We start from the raw sequence: 21,703 nt of genomic DNA, 5'->3' as shown, positions 1-21,703 counted from the left end.
CATGGCTGGCTGGCGGCTCTGGACGCTCATGGCTCGCTGGCGGCTCTGGCGGATCCTGTCTGGTTGGCGGCTCTGGCGGATCCTGTCTGGTTGGCGGCTCTGGCGGATCCTGTCTGGTTGGCGGCTCTGGCGGATCCTGTCTGGTTGGCGGCTCTGGCGGATCCTGTCTGGTTGGCGGCTCTGGCGGATCCTGTCTGGTTGGCGGCTCTGGCGGATCCTGTCTGGTTGGCGGCTCTGGCGGATCCTGTCTGGTTGGCGGCTCTGGCGGATCCTGTCTGGTTGGCGGCTCTGGCGGATCCTGTCTGGTTGGCGGCTCTGGCGGATCCTGTCTGGTTGGCGGCTCTGGCGGATCCTGTCTGGTTGGCGGCTCTGGCGGATCCTGTCTGGTTGGCGGCTCTGGCGGATCTTGACTGACGGATGGCTCAGACGGCGCTGGGGAGACGGATGGCTCAGACGGCGCTGGGGAGACGGATGGCTCAGACGGCGCTGGGGAGACGGATGGCTCAGACGGCGCTGGGGAGACGGATGGCTCAGACGGCGCTGGGGAGACGGATGGCTCAGACGGCGCTGGGGAGACGGATGGCTCAGACGGCGCTGGGGAGACGGATGGCTCAGACGGCGCTGGGGAGACGGATGGCTCTGGCTGCTCCTGTCTGGCGGAAGGCTCTGTAGGCTCATGGCAGACGAGCAGTTCATGCGGCGCTTGGCAGACGGACAGTTCAGGCGCCGTTGGGCAGACGGCAGACTGGCCGGCTGATACGCACTGTAGGCCTGGTGCGTGGTGCCGGAACTGGAGGCACCGGACTGGGGACACGCACTTCAAGCCTAGTGCGGGGAGCAGGGACAGGGCACACTGGATTCTCAAAGCGTACTATATGCCTGGTGCGTGGTACCGGCACTGGTGGCACCGGACTGAGTGCACGCACCTCAGGACGAGTACGGGGAGAAGGAACAGTGTGTACAGGGCTCTGGAGACGCACAGGTGGCTTAGTGCGTGGTGCCGGAACTGGAGGCACCGGGCTGGAGACACGCACCATAGAGAGAGTGCGTGGAGGAGGAACAGGGCTCTGGAAACGCACTGGAAGCCTGGTGCGTGGTGTAGGCACTGGTGGTACTGGGCTGGGGCGGGGAGGGGTCTCCGGAAATACCGGACCGTGCAGGCGTACTGGCTCCCTTGAGCACCGAGCCTGCCCAACCTTACCTGGTTGAATGCTCCCCGTCGCCCGACCAGTGCGGGGAGGTGGAATAACCCGCACCGGTCTATGTAGGCGAACCGGGGACACCATGCGTAAGGCTGGTGCCATGTAAGCCGGCCCAAAGAGACGTACTGGTGGCCAGATATGTAGGGCCGGCTTCATGACATTTGGCTCAATGCCCAATCTAGCCCTACCAGTGCGGGGAGGTGGAATAACCCGCACTGGGCTATGCACCCGTACAGGAGACACCGTGCGCTCTACTGCGTAACACGGCATCTGCCCGTACTCCCGCTCTCCACGGTTAGCCTGGGAAGTGGGCGCAGGTCTCCTACCTGCCCTTGGCCCACTACCTCTTAGCCCCCCCCAATAAATTTTTGGGTGGTACTCACGGGCTTTTCGGGCTTCCGTGCTAGACGCGTCCCCTCATAACGCCGGTTCCCTTCTCCGATTGCCTCAGCTCTCCTCGGTGCCTCCAGCTGTTCCCATGGGAGGCGATCCCTTCCAGCCTGGATCTCCTCCCATGTGTAGCAACCTTTACCGTCCAATATATCCTCCCATGTCCATTCCTCCTTCTTGCGCTGTCCCTTCCTCCTATTACACCGCTGCTTGGTTCTGGCTTCATTTAGGTGGGTGGTTCTGTAACGGTAGTCCTCCTCCTCTTCAACCGAAAAGGAGGAGTAGTGATGGAACCAAGGCGCAGCGGGTTGTGAACACATAATTTATTTAAAGACAAGACAAAAAACACGAACTTCACTATAACTAACAAAACAACAAACGGAGTAGACAGACCTGGACGACGAACTTACATTAAACACGAAGAACGCACGAACAGGGAAAATAGACTACACAAAATGACGATGTACAAAAACAAACCGAACAGTCCCGTATGGTGCGACAAACACTGACACAGGAGACAACCACCCACAACGAACACTGTGAAACAACCTACCTAAATATGACTCTCAATTAGAGGAACGCCAAACACCTGCCTCTAATTAAGAGCCATACCAGGCAACCCTAAACCAACATAGAAACAGAAAACATAGAATGCCCACCCAAACTCACGTCCTGACCAACTAACACATACAACAAACTAACAGAAATAGGTCAGGAACGTGACACACTGCTCTAAACCCGCCATAAAAAAGCCAACTGCACAAGGGGACAAAGATCGTACTTTTTGAAATGTCCTCTGGTCTGATGAAACAAAAATAGAACTTTTTGGCCATAATGCCCATCATTATGTTTGGAGGAAAAAGTGGGAGGCTTGCAAGCCGAAAAACACCATCCCAACCGTGACGCACGGGGGTGGCAGCATCATGTTGTGGGGGTGCTTTGCTGCAGGAGGGACTGGTGCACTTCACAAAATAGATGGCATCATAAGGGAGTAAAATTATGTGGATATATTGAAGCAACATCTCAAGACATCAGTCAGGAAGTTAAAGCTTGGTCGCAAATGGGTCTTCCAAATGGACAATGACCCCAAGCATACTATCAAAGTTGTGACAAAATGGCTTAAGGACAACAAAGTCAAGGTATTGGAGTGGCCATCACAAAGCCCTGACCTCAATCCCAGAAAGATTTGTGGGCAGAACTGAATAAGCGTGTGCGAGCAAGGAGGCCTACAAACCTGACTCAGTTACACCAGCTCTGTCAGGAGGTATGGGCTCAAAATTCACCCAACTTATTGTGGGAAGCTTGTGGAAGGCTCTCTGAAATGTTTGACCCAATTTAAAGGCAATGCTACAAAATACTAATTGAGTGTATGTAAACTTCTGACCCACTGGGAATGTGATGAAAGAAATAAAAGCTGAAATAAATAATTCTCTCTACTATTATTCTGACGTTTCACATTCTTAAAAAAGTGGTGATCCTAACTGACCTATAACTGATTTTTTACTGGGATTAAATGTCAGGAATTGTGAAAAACTGAGTTTAAATGTGTTTGGCTAAGGTGTATGTAAACGTCCGACTTCAACTGTTTATACACTTTTCTTTTTGTATATGTTTTCCTTTATTTTCCCCTAACCCTACCACCCCTAACTAATCGACAATGACACTAAGGCTCTTCTTCCAGTTTATACATTATATATACATTTTATGGACACAATGTATTTTACAATAGTTATCTTTTGTTTGTTTTTAATCAACTCCTTCAGCTACCATCAACCCCTCCCATCTATCTCTGAAGCTCATCCAGTTTGATTTCTATTTTGCCATGTATTTTTTAACTGTGCACCCCTAGGTTTCATACACATTTCTCATTTGACCTTTGGTATCAACGTGAAGTTACACACATCCCCTGTCTGGTACATTATTCTTGTGAAAAAACTTGGTGTATCGGGCCTCCCAAGTGGCGCAAGGCATTGCATCGCAGTGCTTGAGGCGTCACTACAGACCCGGGTTCCATCCCAGGTTGTGTCACAGCCGGCCGTGCCCGGGAGACCCATAAGGCGGAGCACAATTGGCCCAGCGTCGTCCGGGTTAGGGGAGGGTTTGGCCGGCCGTGATTTCCTTGTCCTATCGCACTCTAGCGACTCCTTGTGGCGGCCGGGAAGCTGTTTTCATTCGCCAGCTGGACGGTGTTTCCTCCGACATATTGGTGTGGTTGGCTTCTGCGTTGAGTGCATTGTCAAGAAGCAGTGCGGCTTGGCAGGGTCGTGTTTCGGAGGACGCATGGCTCTTGACCTTCGCCTCTCCCGAGCCCGTAGGGGAGTTGCAGCGATGGGGCAAGACTGTATCTACCAATTGGATATCACAAAATTAGAAAAAAATAACTTGCTGTGTCCTGTCACTTACAGAAGTGATGTCACTAGCAGTCCTCAGGGTGGCTGAAACTTTCCTTTGCCGTGGCATGACCCCAGGGCCACCGGGACCCTTGTGTCTCTAGGGCTAATAGAAATATATTGCTATTTTTTCCCCTTTCAAATCAAAGAAGTACCCCTATTCTTGGTTGGCGTATCTAATCGGCCTCAATGCATAGGACACATTTTTCACAGGATTGTTTGTTTATTTCTCTTTGAAGAATTTCCCTAATGAGATTAAGGGTTGGCTACTTTATTGTTATTGTGGAGTATGCCTTGGGACAGATGCTAACATGTCCTGGCTGCTGAGAATGAAAAATGAAGGCACCTAAAACAACCATCAAACTTTCTGGCTTCGTCCCATAAAACTATAATAAACATTTGATCACAATGATCATGCTGATTCAGAATTTCTCTCTCTCTCTCAAGGTGACAAGACAGATCACAAAGTGTCAAAGCCTACTGCCCCTCTGGTCCCCCCCAAGAAGCCCATACCCCCGCCAAGCAAGGGAAGACCAGGCAGCCTCCCTCCAAAACGACCAGACAAGCCTCTCGCACCCTCCCCAGGGTCCAAGTAAGTTTCCCCTTCTGCCCATCTTTCTTTTCTTCCATCCCTCCCTCTGTTCAAACATCCATTCGGCCAATGTCCTAGCCGTCTAGGGTCACATATTGGGTATATACACTGCACATTGAGGAAGGACAACATTGCCTAGTTCTGACTCATGCCTCTATGTTGCATAATGATGTTTGTATAATAATGTTAATAAATTAATGTAAACACTAACAAACTAATGTATTTCGTTTTTTGTTTGTCATGCCTTTAGACATTTTATGCCTTCTGAATGATTGCATTCACTCTGAAAATATGCTATTTTCTAAGTCTACAGGTAATAAAGCCAGAATCCTTCATCTTTCTAGGCGCACTAGTGCTCCTAAATAAAAATTCCAGGTCACATAGCAAAATATCAGGCACATATGCAAATCAAATGGTCTCACTGATAACAACCGTTACTAATGGTACTACTGTTACTGATGTTGTTTTCCCCCTCCTCTACAGGCACAATGGAGAGGTGCCTTCCACGCGACCAAAGTCTGACATTGAGACAACATTACCCAGCAAATCAAAAACGCTGTCCGGTGACTGGGGGGACAAAGCCCTTGACATGGGTATGTATGGCTCTGCTGAAGTGAACTTTTATTTTGAGGACATTCTGAGCATTAAGACCTTGAACAAGACATGCAGTGAAATGTTCATTTGTGGTCTTGAACATATACACTTCACTTCCACAATTATAAAGCTCCATGACATCATTATTATACTGAACAAAAATATAAATGCAACATGCAACCATTTCAACAATTTTACAGATTTGCATTTCACATAAGGAAATCAGTAAATTTAAATGAATAAAGTAGGCCCTAATCTATGGATTTCACATGACTGGGCCTTGGAGGGCATAGGCCCACCCACTGGGGAGCCAGGCCCAGCCAATCAGAAGGAGTTTTTCCCCACAAAAGGGCTTTATTACATACAGAAATACTCCTTGGTTTCATCAGCTGTCCGAGTGGCTGGTCTCAGACGATCCACCAGGTGAAGAAGCCGGATGTGGATTTCCTGGGCTGGCGTGGTAAAGGTCTCTGCAACCTTCTATAACATGCCATTTACTTAAGAAATTGAGATTTGGTTGTAAAAAATAGCTCCTTTTTAAAGCTGAAATCTGGATAAGGTGAAAGAGCGCCACTGTTCGCCCCAGCACTTTTGTTATTGTTTTTGTTTTGTTGATGAAACTGAGGAGAGGAGCATCCAGCATGGTGGGGGGAAAAACATTGCAGTACATACTATGCTGTTCTATTGCACGTGCAATGATGTCCAAGGTAAAAAAAAAAAAAAAAAAAAAAAAAATTTAAATAACAGGATTGGTTGTCTGGAGTAACTTTGTTGAAATATTGCAAATGGACGTGGCAGTTTTAAAGATTACAAGTCTTCTTTTCTTTTTTTTACTCAAAATAGTTCAAAGTGCTTAATTCATTTTAAAGTTGAATACTAGTAGCTACTAGTACTTACCCTAAACAGTTGTGACGCTGCCTAGTGGTTTATGCCCCTTTGTCACTTTGACAGTGTTTGTGCCTATCCATGTAGAGTACCACCAGCACCAGTTGTCTGTAGCACTCGGCAGTAGCTCCCTCCTCCCCAGGGGTCTACAGCCCTCCTGTGTTTAAACAGTTTTGGGATGAGTTGCTACATGCTAAGAGGATTCTATCTGAATGGAGGATTAGTGCACCAGATCCGTAATTGAGTTGTGGATTGCTCCTCCTGCTGTAACAGGATGTTGGAGTAATGGATCCAAGAGCAGGAAACACTGAATGAGCTCAAAACCCTTTTTCATGATTCGGTTTTCATTTGGGTTATTCTTATTTGGACATTCTTCGACATGTTGGCTTCCAACTTTTAAAAGGTGCGTTAAGATTTTTGTGTTCATTAAGAACTTAGTTTTGCTAACATAATGCATATTTTATGTGATTTGTTTGCCCTTTTGAAGCATATCGGTAGATTGACAATGATTCTGTATCACAGATGAAAATGGAGACATATTTAAACTCTGAAACGCATTGGTTTAATGTCAGTCACTGCTTCCTTTTTAAAGCAATTCAGGCGTACTTTGACACATTACCAAATGCTCTAAGGTATGTGGACAGCTTTGCCCGTTAAATCCATAATTACTTTAAAATATATATATATTTTAGAGTTGTTGTTGCTAATGTGTTGATTTAATCCTCTAAACCCATGGAAAGTTACTTTTTCAGCTTGTGTGCTGAGTTCAGGAGGATAGAGGGAAAGGGGAGGTTGCTTCTGTTTACATCCTCTCGTTTCATGCCATGGACAATCACAAACAGGAAAAACATTAAGAGAAGAGCTTTTAGGACGAGAGTAAAGGATGGAGAGAGACAGAAAGGTGAGGGAGGACGAGGGAGTTTAGGTGATACAAGTTCTCAGAATGTAGGTGGGGGGGCGATGCCGAGAACAATGAAGTTGATCGATCGATGTCGAGGGATTTCTTTTTGTACATGACAATGAAAGATTCTTATGTCTACTGTAAAAGTTGTTGGCACCTTCAATTCTTGCTAATTTTCTTTGAAAAAAATCTATTTCATCACTGTCTGCTCGGGCAAATTTGAGAACTGCTAAACTTGGAATCAATCAGATCTCCCGTACATACCCTTCATGATGAAGGCAGCCATTGGCCTGCTTACATCTAAAGATGTAAACACAGCCTACCATGGAATTGTGATCTGCTGTCAATGTGTTAAGAGAAACTAATATTAGGTCCCAAAGACTGAAATAAGATTTTTTTTAAATTTGAATGCACTTGAAATACTAATGGTCTCGATCATATGAAGAGGTAACTGCGTTGACCATTTAGCCAATTTATTGAAAGCTAGCCAATCTTACGGTTAACTAGTTTAGCCACTAGCCTGCTAATACTATAAACATCAATGTGTCTGCTCAGAAAGCTAATGAAATGCTAGTTATCTCTGTCGGTGAATTACATTTTTTATCATGTTTTGGCATGACTGTCTCATTTCAAGTAACTAGCTGCAGACTTAATTAAACATTAAATTATATAATTTGCATAAAAATAAATAAATGCATCTAGATAGAAATATGTGTGTGCCATGTATGCTAGAATGAAGGTTTAAAAACGACAGCTATATATGCAAATTAGCCGATATGGCATGTACTGTCTAGAACAGTTTATTAGGTACACCCATCTAGTAACGGGTTGGACCCCACTTTGCCTCAAGAACAGCCTGAATCTTTTGTGGCATGGATTCTACAAATGATTCTACACATTCAAATGTTGCTCAATTGGTATCAACAGACCTAACGTGTGCCAGGAAAACATTCCCAACACCATCGCCGCCAGCCTGTACCGTTGACACCATGCAGGATGGGACCATAGACTAATGCTGCTTATGCCAAATCCTGACTCTGTCAGCATGATGCAGCAGGAACCGTTATTCATCGGATGAGGCAACGTTTTTCCTCAATTGTCCAGTGTTGATCACGTGCCCACTGGAGCCGCTTCTTCTTGTTTTTACCTGATAGGAGTGGGACCCGGTGTGGTTGTCTGCTGCAATAGCCCACTCGTGACGAGGACCGATGAGTTGTGCTTTCCGAGAGGCTGTTCTGCACAGCGTTATTTGCCTGTTTGTGGCCAGATTCTTGCCATTCTCCTTCGACTTCTCATCAAACTGTTTTCGCTCACAGGACTGCCACTGACTGGATGTTTTTTGTTTGGCCCACCATTCTCTGTAAACAATAGACACTGTCGTGCTTGAAAAGCCCAAGAGGCTGGCCGTTTCTGAGATACTCAACTGGCGCGCTTAGCATCTACGAGCATAGGTCACCCGTTTTGCCTATTCTAACGTTCAATTGAACAGTAACTGAATGCCTTGATGCCTGTCTTGCCTGCTTGATATAGCAAGCCACGGCCACGTGACTCACTGTCTATACAGGCGAACCATTTTTGTGAACCGGGTGGTGTACCTAATAAACTGGCCACAGTTTAGTACTCAGTGGCATTTGCCTGTCCAGCTAGCGAACATTTTTTTTGAAAGAAATTGCTCAAATTGGCGTTGCCAACAAAAGGAAATGTTTTCAGAATATGTAAATATACACAACGTAAAAACCAGCTCTTCCCTCGACAGAGATGAATCATCCAGAAAACTAAAGCAGATAGCTTGCTATGGCCCACCGCCTAGTAATGACAGTGTGGAGGATAGGGAGTCGTGTCTGTGAGCCAACCTGCTAAAAGCGACAAAATAGCTGCTAAAACCATGATGGCTCTCAGCTCCAGAGGTCATCAGCCCCATGGGCTCAGGGCATGAAGACAAACACGGAAACACACTCCTCATTCTCCTTTACCTCCATCTTCACTCCTCTGGGAGTTCTGCAATCTTACTTAAGATCCTGTCTATAGTCTTTAAATAGGGCTATATAGTGCGTACTTAGATTGCAGTGATGGCTTTGTGTTATAGTGATTGAAGATAGTGTCATACTGTGGTAATGTTTCAATGTATACAATTCTCAAGGCCGTCTTAAAGTAACTGTCCAGTGTTTCCATATTTCTATGAAATATGGCCTATAATTAATTACAAAATGTGTAAATTCGTTTTCCTTTAAAAAATGGTCATCCAAAATCTTTTTTTCGCTCTTTTTTCTCTTCCCTTTCTCTGTGAAGAACTGATGAGCTTTGATCTGTCGTCTACCTCTGAGAAGCTGTCTCACCCTACCGCTAACAGGCCAAAGATGCCAGGCAGGAGGCTGCCCGCTCAGTTTGGAGGAGGCCACTCGGTGAGTACACACACCATGAAATACCAACATGCTACGGAGGACACACAACTCTGCACACCTACACTTACACACGCCATGTGTTCATCTTGCTCCATACATTACATTGAGACATCAAATTCCTCTCAGAATTTCCACATGCAGGCCCTCTCTGTACAGTAAATGTACATCACTGTATTCCATACCTCATCTTATCTGCACCTCATGATGGGTTGGGGTGAGATGGGAACGGGGTAGTAAAGGTCCAATTGAAAAGACATTTGACTTACTTGAAGGGCTGAGAGGAGACTTGTCGGGTCGTTCCGATTGTCTTTGATTGACTGAGTTCCCTGAAGACTAATGTGAAAGCTTTCCATTAGAAACAGGGGGACATTACAAGCCAGAGTGTTTCAGTCAGTGTCTGGCAAGGTGTGTCAAACTGAGCAGACCTGTTGTGATTTGTTTTCTGTCTTCTCAGCCAAACAAGGACATAAGCGTGGAGAAAACCTTAAAGTTGGACGAGGAGGAAGCCCCCAAACCAAAGTTGATAGACACGAGAAAGGTAACGATGACATTGACGTGTCCGTCCTGTATTGAACTTGAATGTTTGGTACACCAATAACCATTCCAGAACAACTATTTTGTATGTATGGATCAATGTCCCAAATGTACATTAGATCTATCTCAGTTCAGACACTTGTCATTCGTCCAGAATGCATCCTATTGCTGCAAGTTAGTCACCTCAGCCAATGTTTTCCCTCAGTGGAGAATTCATACAGAGGACACAACACTCCAAAAGAAGAACAGCAAAGCAAATGTCTCAAACTGACTCAGGTTTGACTATAGAAATTAACTAATACATCCCATGAAAAATGGCCTGCAACCATCTTGTGGTTTTTAGTTAAGTCATAGATATGTCTTGGAGACCTCTCTGTGCCTCTGAGTAATCCCTCACTAATATGTCTAAATCGTCCTTATATCTTGATGATCCCTCCAGTACAGCACAGTCGCAAGCCTGGCGTACACAGAAAAGTGTTGTGGCGTCCACATCACTAAGAACTTAACATGGTCCATACAAACCCGTATAGTCGTGAAGAGGGCATGGCATCGGCCTTTTCCCCCTCAGGAGGCTGAAAAGATTTTAGCATAGGCCATCAGTTCCTCAAAATGTTCTACAACCGCACCATCGAGAGCATTTTGACTGGCTGCATCACCGCTTGGTATGCCAAATGCACCGACCTTGACCGCAAAGCAATACAGAGGGTGGTGCAGACAGCCCAGTACATCACTGGAGCCGAGCTCCCTGCCATCCAGGATCTCTATGTAAGGCGGTGTCGGAGGAAGGCCTGAAAAATTGCCGAAGACTCCATCCATCCAAGCCATAGATTGTTACTCTGCTACCATCCGACAAATGGTACCTGAGCATCTGCTCTCGGACCAACAAGCTCAGAGACAGCTTCTACCCCCAAGTTATTAGACCGCTAAATAGCCATAATAACCCAGACTACCTGCACTGACTCTATCTTGCACTGACCCTACGCACACTCACTAGACCAGTGGTCACCAACCTTTTTTAAATCAAGATCTCTTTGAGTCAAAATGCATGTCGAGATATACTGCTCAGATTCTTTTTAAACATGACTTCAAAAACCTAAACCAACGTAATCAAAAACATTAACCTATTAAACACACTTACTTAGAAATTAGGTTTTGTCGTCAGCTATATGGCTAATACATTATCACTGCATATTGGCTATGTTGAATTGCCCTGCCAATGTTCATCTCAGACCATTTTGAAATAATATTGTTTTTTTTAATTGGTATGATCATACTAGTAATAGATCATGTGTTGTATTACTTGCAAAACACAGCTGAGTGAGCATAATTTGCTTTTTTATTTTACTGGACTGATGTCCTGCATCTGATGGTCAGTCTGAGGGGAGGGAGAGGGCAGCGGTGAGAAAAGGGGGGACGGTCTTCCAGCTGATGGCGAACTCAAGTCACATTCCGTTATTTCTGCCTCATGCACAATTCATGTTATTAATCCGATGTCCGGATGAAGTTTAATATTACTCTATATAAAAAAGAGACAATCTGCTAATAATAACAACGCAAGCTTATCGAAACACTCCTATACTCATTCATTGCAGCTGCAGTGCTGGTTGTAGCATGAGTGGAAGTAGGGAGAACACTCATTTTAAGGCTTATAAAATATAAACGTGTTGAACAAGGTGTTGTCAGTGCTGAATAACAACTTCAACATGAACTTACTCATAAAAACTGCAGCGCTTTGTTGTATTCGTTGAGTCTCTTCTAGTCATGGTTTTAAAAGTTTGGACATATCACAGTATTAACTTTGCTGTGTGCTAGATGCTTCTTTTTACATCTATGGCTCAAGGAAACTGTGCAGACACGATGATCTGAGCTATCTGATTGGTCAGCGGTTGGCCTTTAGGTGAACTTGATTTGCTCTCTGGGCCTGCCAGGTAGGCGGAGTTCTACCTTCAGACACGTGAAATGGTTCAAAATGGGAACATTTTGTCTTCCCGGCGCTAGGGCTGCTGAATCAAGTGCACCTAGCGCAAGAATCACAAAATGAAAAAAAACTAGTAATGCCTCGGTGGAATGCCTCGGTGACCACTGCACTAGACTATATATACACACCATATAAATCACTCACTCACACTACATTGACACTCCCACACAAAACCCACATACATACACTACAAACACGCATACCGACGCAACACAAACACACATACATACACACACTCACTCACTTTTACACTGTTCATTTTTGCCTTCCTTCATGTACATATGTACACTAAATTACCAAAAGTATGTGGACACCTGCTCGGTTAACATCTCATTCCAAAATCATGGGAATTAATATGGAGTTGGTCCCCCCCTTTGCTGCTATAACAGCCTCCACTCTTCTGGGAAGGCTTTCCACTAGATGTTGGAACATTTCTGCGGGGACATGCTTTGATTCAGCCACGAGCATTAGTGAGGTCGAGCACTGATGTTGTGCGATTAGGCCTGGCTCGCAGTCGGCGTTCCAATTCATCCCAAAGGTGTTTGATGGGGTTGAGGTCAGGGCTCTGTGCAGGCCAGTCAAGTTCTTCCACACCGATCTCGACAAACCATTTCTGTATGGACCTCGCTTTGTGCACGGGCGGCGTTGTCATGTACACTACGTCGTCATTGTAAATAAGAATTTGTTCTTAACGGACTTGCCTAGTTAAATAAATAAAAAATAATGCTGAAACAGAAAAGGGCCTTCGCCAAACTGTTGCCACAAAGTTGGAAGCACAGAATTATCTAGAATGTAGCGTTAAGATTTTCCTTCACTGGAACTAAGTGGCCTAGCCCGATCCATGAAAAACAGCCCCAGGCCATTATTCATCCTCCACCAAACTTTACAGTTGGCACTATGTATTCTCGCAGGTAGCGTTCTTCTGGCATCTGCCAAACTCAGATTTGTCCATCGGACTGCCAGTTGGTAAAGCATGATTAATCACTCCAGAGAACACATTTCCTGTGCTCCAGAGTCCAGTGGCGGTGAGCTTTGCACCACTCCAGCCAACGCTTTGCATTGCACATGCTGATCATAGGCTTGTGTGCGGCTACTCGGCCATGGAAACCCATTTCATGAAGCTCCCGACAAACAGTTCTTGTGCTGACGTCGCTTCCAGAGGCACTCGGTAGTGAGTGTTGCAACCGAGGTCAGAAGATGTTTACACGCTATGCTCTTCACCACAGGGCGGTCCCATTCTGTGAACTTGTGTTGCCTACCACTTCGCGGCTGAGCCGTTGTTGCTCCTAGACGTTTCCACTTCACAGTAACAGCACTTACAGTTGACCAGGGAAACTCTAACAGGGCAGAAATTTGATGAACTGACTTGTCGGAAAGGCATCCTATAATGGTGCCATGTTGAATGTCACTGAGCTCTTCAGTAAGGCCATTCTACTGCCAGTGTTTCATATGGAGATTGCATGGCTGTGTGCTTGAATTTATACACCTGTCAGCAACAGGTGTGACTAAAATAGCTCAATCAACTAATTTAAAGGGGTGTCCACATACTTTTGTATATATAGTGTACCTCAAACACATTGATCTGGTACTGGTACTCCCTGTATAGAGCGCCATTTATTTTATTTTTGGTTTTAATATTATTTTTAAACTGCATCGTTGGGAAGGGCTCGTAAGCAAGCATTTTACAGTAAAGTCTACACCCGTTGTATTCAGCATTTTACAGTAAAGTCTACACCCGTTGTATTCAGCATTTTACAGTAAAGTCTACACCCGCTGTATTCGGCGCATGTGAAAAATAACTTGATTTCAGTCAAACCCTCTAACGCAGATATTCGCACACGTTCACCAAATCATTCTCTCTTGCATTCCTACACACGCACTCAGGTCCAGTGTAAGGCAGGTGGTTCTCATTAGCACAGGAGGCTAGGCTACAGTCAGACTGGGACACTCTGTTAATAACTTAGCTAGTTGTCCTGCAGATGCAAGATGAAGCGCATCCTCACTTTTCTAATGAAGACTTAGTTTCCATCCACGTGGTGTTTGTCTTGTTAGTGTTTCCCCAGATGCTCAGCGGGAGACTGAGGGGAGTACAACGCCCTCCGCCTCCATGCTAACAACCATGCCATTAGAATGGTCATTCTAGAACCTCTCCTTTCTCCACAGACCGTACAAATCCCCAGGGCTCTCTATAATGAAGGCATGCTGTCGTCTTCATGCTGTTATCCCCAGACTCACACCGACCCATTAAACACAGCGGCTAATTGTCACCTTCCAGTTAGCATGTGGCTTTCACTATAATTGCACTTGAGGAGACGAGAGATTTTGTATATGCTTCACGTCCCCTCCTATCGTCCAAATTAAGGCACACCTTGTATTATTGGCTGACAGACCATGGGCTGGATGTTGTCTGGAAACTTCAGTGGAGATATCATGATTTGGGAGCAATAAGAGCCCTTGTGATGGTCTGTGTGAGGAGACCAGCCCCACTGGAGGCCCTTTCAAAGGACCCACTAGACTCGTCGTTTATCAGTACAACTCAAATCGAGTGAATAATCCCTGCGCATCAAGCTCCATAACTGTGGGCTCAGAACTCCTATAGGTTGAATTAAAGATTTTGACCCTCTGACAAAAATAAATAATTGAAAACCATATCCCCGAGGCGATGGAAGGTTGAAGTTCACAATATTAAAGCACCCCTGACATAACTTCAGAGGGAAACACAGGGAATCAATTGTGTTCAATCTAAATGAAATAGACTTCCGCAGCTTCGGTAAGTACAATAATGCTCAACAACAGTGTGATTAAAATAGCTACTGTAGTTCCCTCGTACGCAGTCATGGCTCGTGGCTAAAGACTAATGTATGTTATGACCAGAAACATTGACTTGATTAATTTCGGGCAAAGAAACAGACTTAATTAGTCAAAGTCATTCAGAAAGCTTAAAGGAGTGTCACAGCCAGGGCAAGAATATTTAGTATCCGCCTGTCCAGCTAATAGTATGTGTCTGGTGTCCACAGCCTTCCATGCACAGCTCACACTCCCAGTCTTCCGTCCTTAAGCTCAACCCATCCCTGTTGGAGGGGCCAAATGCCTACCTGGCGTCGGTCCCTGGCCGCAGAAGCCCCAGCCCTAGCTTTAGCCGAAACCACAGCCCAGGCCCCGGCACAGAGCCCAGGCCAGAGCCAGAGGAGCAGAGGTCTGAGCTGGAGGACCTCCAATCCCAGATGAAAGAACTGCTGCTGTCTGTGGAGCTCCTCAAGACCCAGCAAATGTAACTAACTACCACTTTCCTGAGATGATGTTGTTCCGTTCCTACGTACTGCTCTCAAACTCTGACTTTAAAGGGATAGTGCATCTTTTTTCCAAGCAAATGTTACCTTGTTAAGATCCTTTAGCTTCATCATTATCAAAGCTAGCTAGAAATATCAGTCAACAATTTTTCTTTGTGTACCTTTCTCAGAATAATATTTTATATAGTGCCATATAGCTTGTTTCAAGAGAGGTATATAGACAAGTCACTGTTAGAACTTGTGAGTGAAGCCTGGTCGGACAGAGCTGATGGTGATGTGATCTTATCGTTGAGCAGATGCTAGCCAGGCAAGCACTGACGTGAACGTCTTGGCATTGCTTTGCAGGAGAGAGATGGCAGAGCTGAGAAGCGAGCTGGACGAGGAGAAGTTGAAACGAGTGGCTCTGCAGGTAAATTGTCCATCTTTACATCACAGCTTGTCACAGTGTGTAAACCTGACGGGTCCAGTCAGATGGTGAGAGGTGGGATGTAGAGAGTGAGAGGTATGAACACACATTACAATTGGACACACCCACACACACACACTGCGGGATGCTTTATGGCCCTACTCGGCACTACCCAGGGAGAGACCCAGCCTACCACAACCTTGTCCATCATTTTCCCCAGGAGCAGTGAAGTGTATGACCCCCTTCTGGGCCCCAAGCATACACACATCCACCCCGCTAAAGATTTTCTCTGCCCTCCCCTCCCTACCTCAACCCCTTGTTGCTGCGTCCATGTGTTGATTTACAGAAGCACTGCAGAGGTCTTATTTAAGACTGGGAACTGTAGTATCTGTCTGCATTCATTCAGAAATAATCCAGAATACAAGATACTTTTTCATAACTTTCTTCATTTTTGTCTTATCGATTTTTTTCCCCGATCTCTTTCCCTTTCTGTCTCTTTCGCTATCTCTCATCTCTTTGTATTCCATTTACATCTGAGTGAGAGCTTTTCTCTGAATGCAACAGATGTTCATATCGTTGCAAATTTCTACCATCTTCAAACACCCTGCCTATTAGTATTCAAATGACAGTGAGCATGAAATTATTAATTAGAAGGCATGCTGGGGTGTGTGCCACAGCCTCACAGTAATGATTGGTTGTGGTGACTTGGTTTGCAAAGCTACTGGTAATTTACCAAAGTTATTGGAATCTCCTGTCATTTTGGTAATTTATAGTTGAATAACGTTTACATGTTCATATATATAGTATTACATTTTTAAAATATCAGTGTCCATATTGTCCATGGGGTTAGAGTGGATAGACCATATGGTTCAAGAGAAAACAGGGGCATTATTTTCAAATAGCCCGGCAACTCTTTCAATTTAGCCCGGCAACTCTTCCAATTTAGCCCGGCAACTCTTCCAATTTAGCCCGGCAACTCTTCCAATTTAGCCCGGCAACTCTTCCAACTTAGCCCGGCAACTCTTCCAACTTAGCCCGGCAACTCTTCCAACTTATCCCGGCAACTCTTCCAACTTATCCCGGCAACTCTTCCAACTTATCCCGGCAACTCTTCCAACTTAGCCCGGCAACTCTTCCAACTTAGCCCGGCAACTCTTCCAACTTAGCCCGGCAACTCTTCCAATTTAGCCCGGCAACTCTTCCAATTTAGCCCGGCAACTCTTCCAACTTAGCCCGGCAACTCTTCCAACTTAGCCCGGCAACTCTTCCAACTTAGCCCGGCAACTCTTCCAACTTAGCCCGGCAACTCTTCCAACTTAGCCCGGCAACTCTTCCAATTTAGCCCGGCAACTCTTCCAATTTAGCCCGGCAACTCTTCCAATTTAGCCCGGCAACTCTTCCAATTTAGCCCGGCAACACTTCCAATTTAGCCCGGCAACACTTCCAATTTAGCCCGGCAACTCTTCCAATTTAGCCCGGCAACTCTTCCAATTTAGCCCGGCAACTCTTCCAATTTAGCCCGGCAACTCTTCCAATTTAGCCCGGCAACTCTTCCAATTTAGCCCGGCAACTCTTCCAATTTAGCCCGGCAACTCTTCCAATTTAGCCCGGCAACTCTGCCAATTTAGCCCGGCAACTCTTCCAATTTAGCCCGGCAACTCTTCCAATTTAGCCCGGCAACTCTTCCAATTTAGCCCGGCAACTCTTCCAATTTAGCCCGGCAACTCTTCCAATTTAGCCCGGCAACTCTTCCAACGTAGCCCGGCAACTCTTCCAACGTAGCCCGGCAACTCTTCCAACGTAGCCCGGCAACTCTTCCAACGTAGCCCGGCAACTCTTCCAACGTAGCCCGGCAACTCTTCCAACGTAGCCCGGCAACTCTTCCAACGTAGCCCGGCAACTCTTCCAACGTAGCCCGGCAACTCTTCCAACGTAGCCCGGCAACTCTTCCAACGTAGCCCGGCAACTCTTCCAACGTAGCCCGGCAACTCTTCCAACGTAGCCCGGCAACTCTTCCAACGTAGCCCGGCAACTCTTCCAACGTAGCCCGGCAACTCTTCCAACGTAGCCCGGCAACTCTTCCAACGTAGCCCGGCAACTCTTCCAACGTAGCCCGGCAACTCTTCCAACGTAGCCCGGCAACTCTTCCAACGTAGCCCGGCAACTCTTCCAACGTAGCCCGGCAACTCTTCCAACGTAGCCCGGCAACTCTTCCAACGTAGCCCGGCAACTCTTCCAACGTAGCCCGGCAACTGCCACCAGTTTTTCCCCAAAACATTTACAACAAAAACATATTGACAGTCAAATAAGTGTGATTATTTTTTTTTAAAGCATATGTCATGTTGAAACCCTCACACTAAACACCAATGGTATTCACAGTTTGTTTAGGATAATGTTTTACAGCTTTATCATTCTATTTTTACATTTTAAAATTGTACATATATTTTACATGTGATAAGGCAACACAGAGGGTCAGAGATGATTAAAGACACCTGTGATAATTTGAAGTACCCAAAAAGGCCTCTAGATGTCATGTGATCATTCCATATATTCCTTGAAAGTTACCAAAATTCTGCTAGTTTACTAGCAAAATTTGAAAGTTTCCAATAATATACTCTCGCTTTGCAACCCTAGTGATGACTCTATTATTCCTGTCATTGCTCATACCTCTGTGCAGCCGTTTTAAAGTGAATATCTTGCAATTCTACAAATTATGCCATGCAGCTGAGAGAAAATGTTGCAGTAATAAAGCTAATTTCCTATGATTCAACATATTCTGCCATGGCGCTAAGAGAACGCATTGCCGTTTTAAAACTAGTTTCCTGCAATTCTATGCTTTTTGCCATGGCATAATGCTGTGTTTTTTATACTCAAACATAATAACAAAATCAATTCTGCAAAATTTGTTTTTAGAATTTTAAATTCTTCCGGACTGTCTACCTTTTATTTTGGTAATTGTTAGTTCTCAAAGATATTATTTAAAAAAAGATAGGTCCATTATTTTTTCTACACTTAAAGCATTTTTTACATCCTGGAAATTACATATCTTTTTTTTAATAATAATTACACTGTTTGCACTTAGGCGACCCCAAAAAACACTTACACAGCCCACCCAATGATTACAATGACAGAAAAATCCCTGCTATGCTATGTATGGGTTAATTTGCATCACAAGTGGAAATAATACATTATTTAATTCAAGAGCTGATGCCCATACATACTTCCTTGTGAGGCTGTTAGCTACGATGTTATCAGAATTGCATCTGAATCTGGTTTCGCATGAGAAAATGTGTTATAAACACACACTGTGCGTTTTCCTGCCTGCCTTTCAGATGGAGATAGAGAAATTAAAGAAGACCGTTCAGTCGACGTGAAGTCTGACCCAATCAGCCTGGAACATCAGTCCCCTATCTGTCTGTCACTGACCCCGCTGGGCAGAGACTCAGGAGGGGGGCGATGGCATTCCTATAATCCTTTTAGTTATCAAACTATTCCACATTTGTAAGATTTACATTTTTGCACATGAAGGTTTTCTAGTTATATAAAGGTGTAATTAAATACAGATGTATATGTTTTTTTGTTACGTTTTATTTTCTCTTTTTTTTTTGCCAACACATGATTGAGGCCTTACTACTGTGCTGGACTGGCATTCTCTATGGGAATGTGTGAGGATTGCTCTCAATACTACTACTGATGCTGTATGAAGCAATAGTTTATTTTAGCGATTGTTTTCTTATTTTTTACGACTTCCAAGTAGTTGATTTTAAGTATCCATGTTAGCGTCTTTAGATCATAATGAATGATATTGTGATTTGTCTGTTGCTATGGCGGAGTTGTACTCCATTGCTTTGGCAGTAGGGAGATTTCTTTTCTTTTTTTTTTTTACATTCCTATCCAGGGTATCACTATTGTGCCTGTTAAAAAAATCTTAGTGTTAATATTGGTAGCTTACATTTATCAAACGGTTTAGGCTTGCTGCATGATATATATTTTTAAGTCTACTGACGATGTGCTTACACAGAGGGACGTTTTTTTCTACAATTTATGTGAAAAGGTTCTCTCAGAAAGAGCAATTAGTCATTTGTACAGGTGTATAATATAGATCCTATATTTAGTACCATCAAATACAGCCAATAATAGCCATACTTGAAAAGAGCACCAGTAATTTACGGGCTAAAATTCCATTTTATTTCATGCCACTGTAAAAGTTGTGGCTTACTCTTTGATTGTTGTTCTCCTGTACGCCAAATGCTCTGACCCCTCTTTTATGAACCATATGCAGCTCTCTCCAACTCTTTCTCTGTAAAGGAAAGCCATGTGTACTTTAAAGAGTGAGCAATCTCTTTCCATCCTCCCAGATGTGACCTGAAGTCCTGTATAGCAGTGACCTTTTGTGTGTCTGTTTCCATGTTGTCCTGAATGTGTCACATGTCTTTATGCTTTGACCAAGTACAAACATGGAGCGTGGAGGCTAACTGGACAGTACACAGTATCTCTGCCATTTCTCAGTACTGTAAGTGAGAGGCTGAATGGAAATGCATTAAGGAAGAGATCTACTTCATACAGAACGGTTAAGCTCTGCACCGTACTTATGCACCGCCAACACCACTGTTTGTCATTGAAACATCTGTTGTGACTGTTGAATTGTGTTGGAGGACTCCGAGACCCTGCTAGAGTTTGAGTTGAAAGCCTTAAAGATGGTCGCCACATTAGCGTGAGCGGGGTGAACTCATGGAAGGAGTTCACACAAGGTGTTTTTGATGGTATGCATTCTGTGTACCGCGCAGACAAATCATGAAAGAAATCGCCTTTGATAAAAAGCATTGGTTGCAGTTTATGCAGCAATTTGATGATTCTTAACGTGTTACTTAACCATGATGATCAGAAGGATATTTGCCTCGACTCCAGATCCTCCTGAACACTATGGATGGTCTTCTGTCTGCATCCTTCTGCATATTATTTTTTTAGCAGGTGAATTATTGCTTTACATTTTAAATATATAGTACCCGTCAAAAGTTTGGACACACCTACTCATTCCAGGGTTTTTCTTAATTTTTACTTTTTCTACATTGTAGAATAATAGTGAAGATATCAAAACTATGAAATAACACATACAGAAGGATGTACGGTAGTAACCAGAAGTGTTAAACAAATCAAAATAGATTTTAGATTCTTCAAAGTAGTCACCCCTTGCCTTCACTTTGAAGAATCTAAAATATATTTTGATTTGTTTAATACTTTTGGTTACTACATGATTCCATATGTGTTATTTCAAAGTTTTGATATATATATATATATATATATATATATATATATATACTGATCTCACAAAATGTCTTATCCAGGAAATTATATGTTGTTCATTACAAGAGTACACCAAGCTGTGTACTATCCTCAGGCTTATCTTATCCCTTAAAAGAAAGCATTCCTGAACACGGGCTGTGTGTGTCCATGTGTATGCATGGAAGGAACCCTGAGAGCCTATGTGTGTCTGAGGTTGGATTTTAGGTTTGTAAGTGTGTTTGGCCTTGTTGACATGCTGATCCCTAAAGCAATAAGAATCTGTAATGTCTTGTTTCCATCCCTCCATGTTTCGCATGGCTACATTCTAAGTTGAGGTTGACTAGAGAGATAATCATGCAAAGGTATGTATATATAGAGAAAAGGCTATCCATGTAACGGTTATTTGGCTTAATTACTGTACATTCCATTATTTGATGCATAGAAAATATAGGCACATTTAACATCAAGTGATCTTGTTTACATGTGCTGTGAAATTGCATGAAATTAGATTTTTTCCTAAATTAATAAATATCTTTATTTACACTCATGAGTACCAGGTTATTTTATAATCATTTGTTATTGTGTTATGTGATTTTGTCCACTGGTTGAGCTCGATCCTCTCATAACTAGACATAGGTACACCACACCCTCATGGGGAGTCCTTTTCATGGCTTGGTAAGCCAGAGGACATATTTACTCAACAGTAAATGGAAGCAGCAAAGAATATTGACACAGAGCTGAATTGATAGACTCCCTTGCTGTAATAACATGTGGACCTATCTTGGAAGCATATAGTACCTCTCCTGTCTATAGGATGAATCAGAGCTGACTTTATACAGTGCATTCAAAGTATTCA

General features: G+C 44.2%; 1 protein-coding gene across 4 annotated transcripts in view; it reads left to right on the top strand.

The window, feature by feature from the left end:
* Window positions 1-21,390, top strand: part of LOC129825176 (CD2-associated protein-like) — a 103,258-nt gene extending 81,868 nt beyond the window's left edge. For 3 of the 4 annotated variants that reach the window (XM_055885058.1, XM_055885057.1, XM_055885060.1), the window contains exons 13-19: window positions 4,430-4,574; window positions 5,058-5,167; window positions 9,244-9,356; window positions 9,811-9,894; window positions 14,886-15,139; window positions 15,504-15,567; window positions 18,897-21,390. In XM_055885058.1, the coding sequence (XP_055741033.1) occupies window positions 4,430-4,574; window positions 5,058-5,167; window positions 9,244-9,356; window positions 9,811-9,894; window positions 14,886-15,139; window positions 15,504-15,567; window positions 18,897-18,938 (812 nt within the window). In that variant the 3' untranslated portion in view covers window positions 18,939-21,390. The remainder of the gene's footprint in view (window positions 1-4,429; window positions 4,575-5,057; window positions 5,168-9,243; window positions 9,357-9,810; window positions 9,895-14,885; window positions 15,140-15,503; window positions 15,568-18,896) is intronic. The other variant, XM_055885059.1, reaches the window with a different exon arrangement.
* Window positions 21,391-21,703: the final 313 nt, after the last annotated feature.

Source organism: Salvelinus fontinalis, chromosome 27 (assembly GCF_029448725.1).
Source record: "Salvelinus fontinalis isolate EN_2023a chromosome 27, ASM2944872v1, whole genome shotgun sequence".
Lineage (NCBI taxonomy): Eukaryota > Metazoa > Chordata > Actinopteri > Salmoniformes > Salmonidae > Salvelinus > Salvelinus fontinalis.
This window is presented reverse-complemented; position numbering and strand designations above follow the sequence as displayed.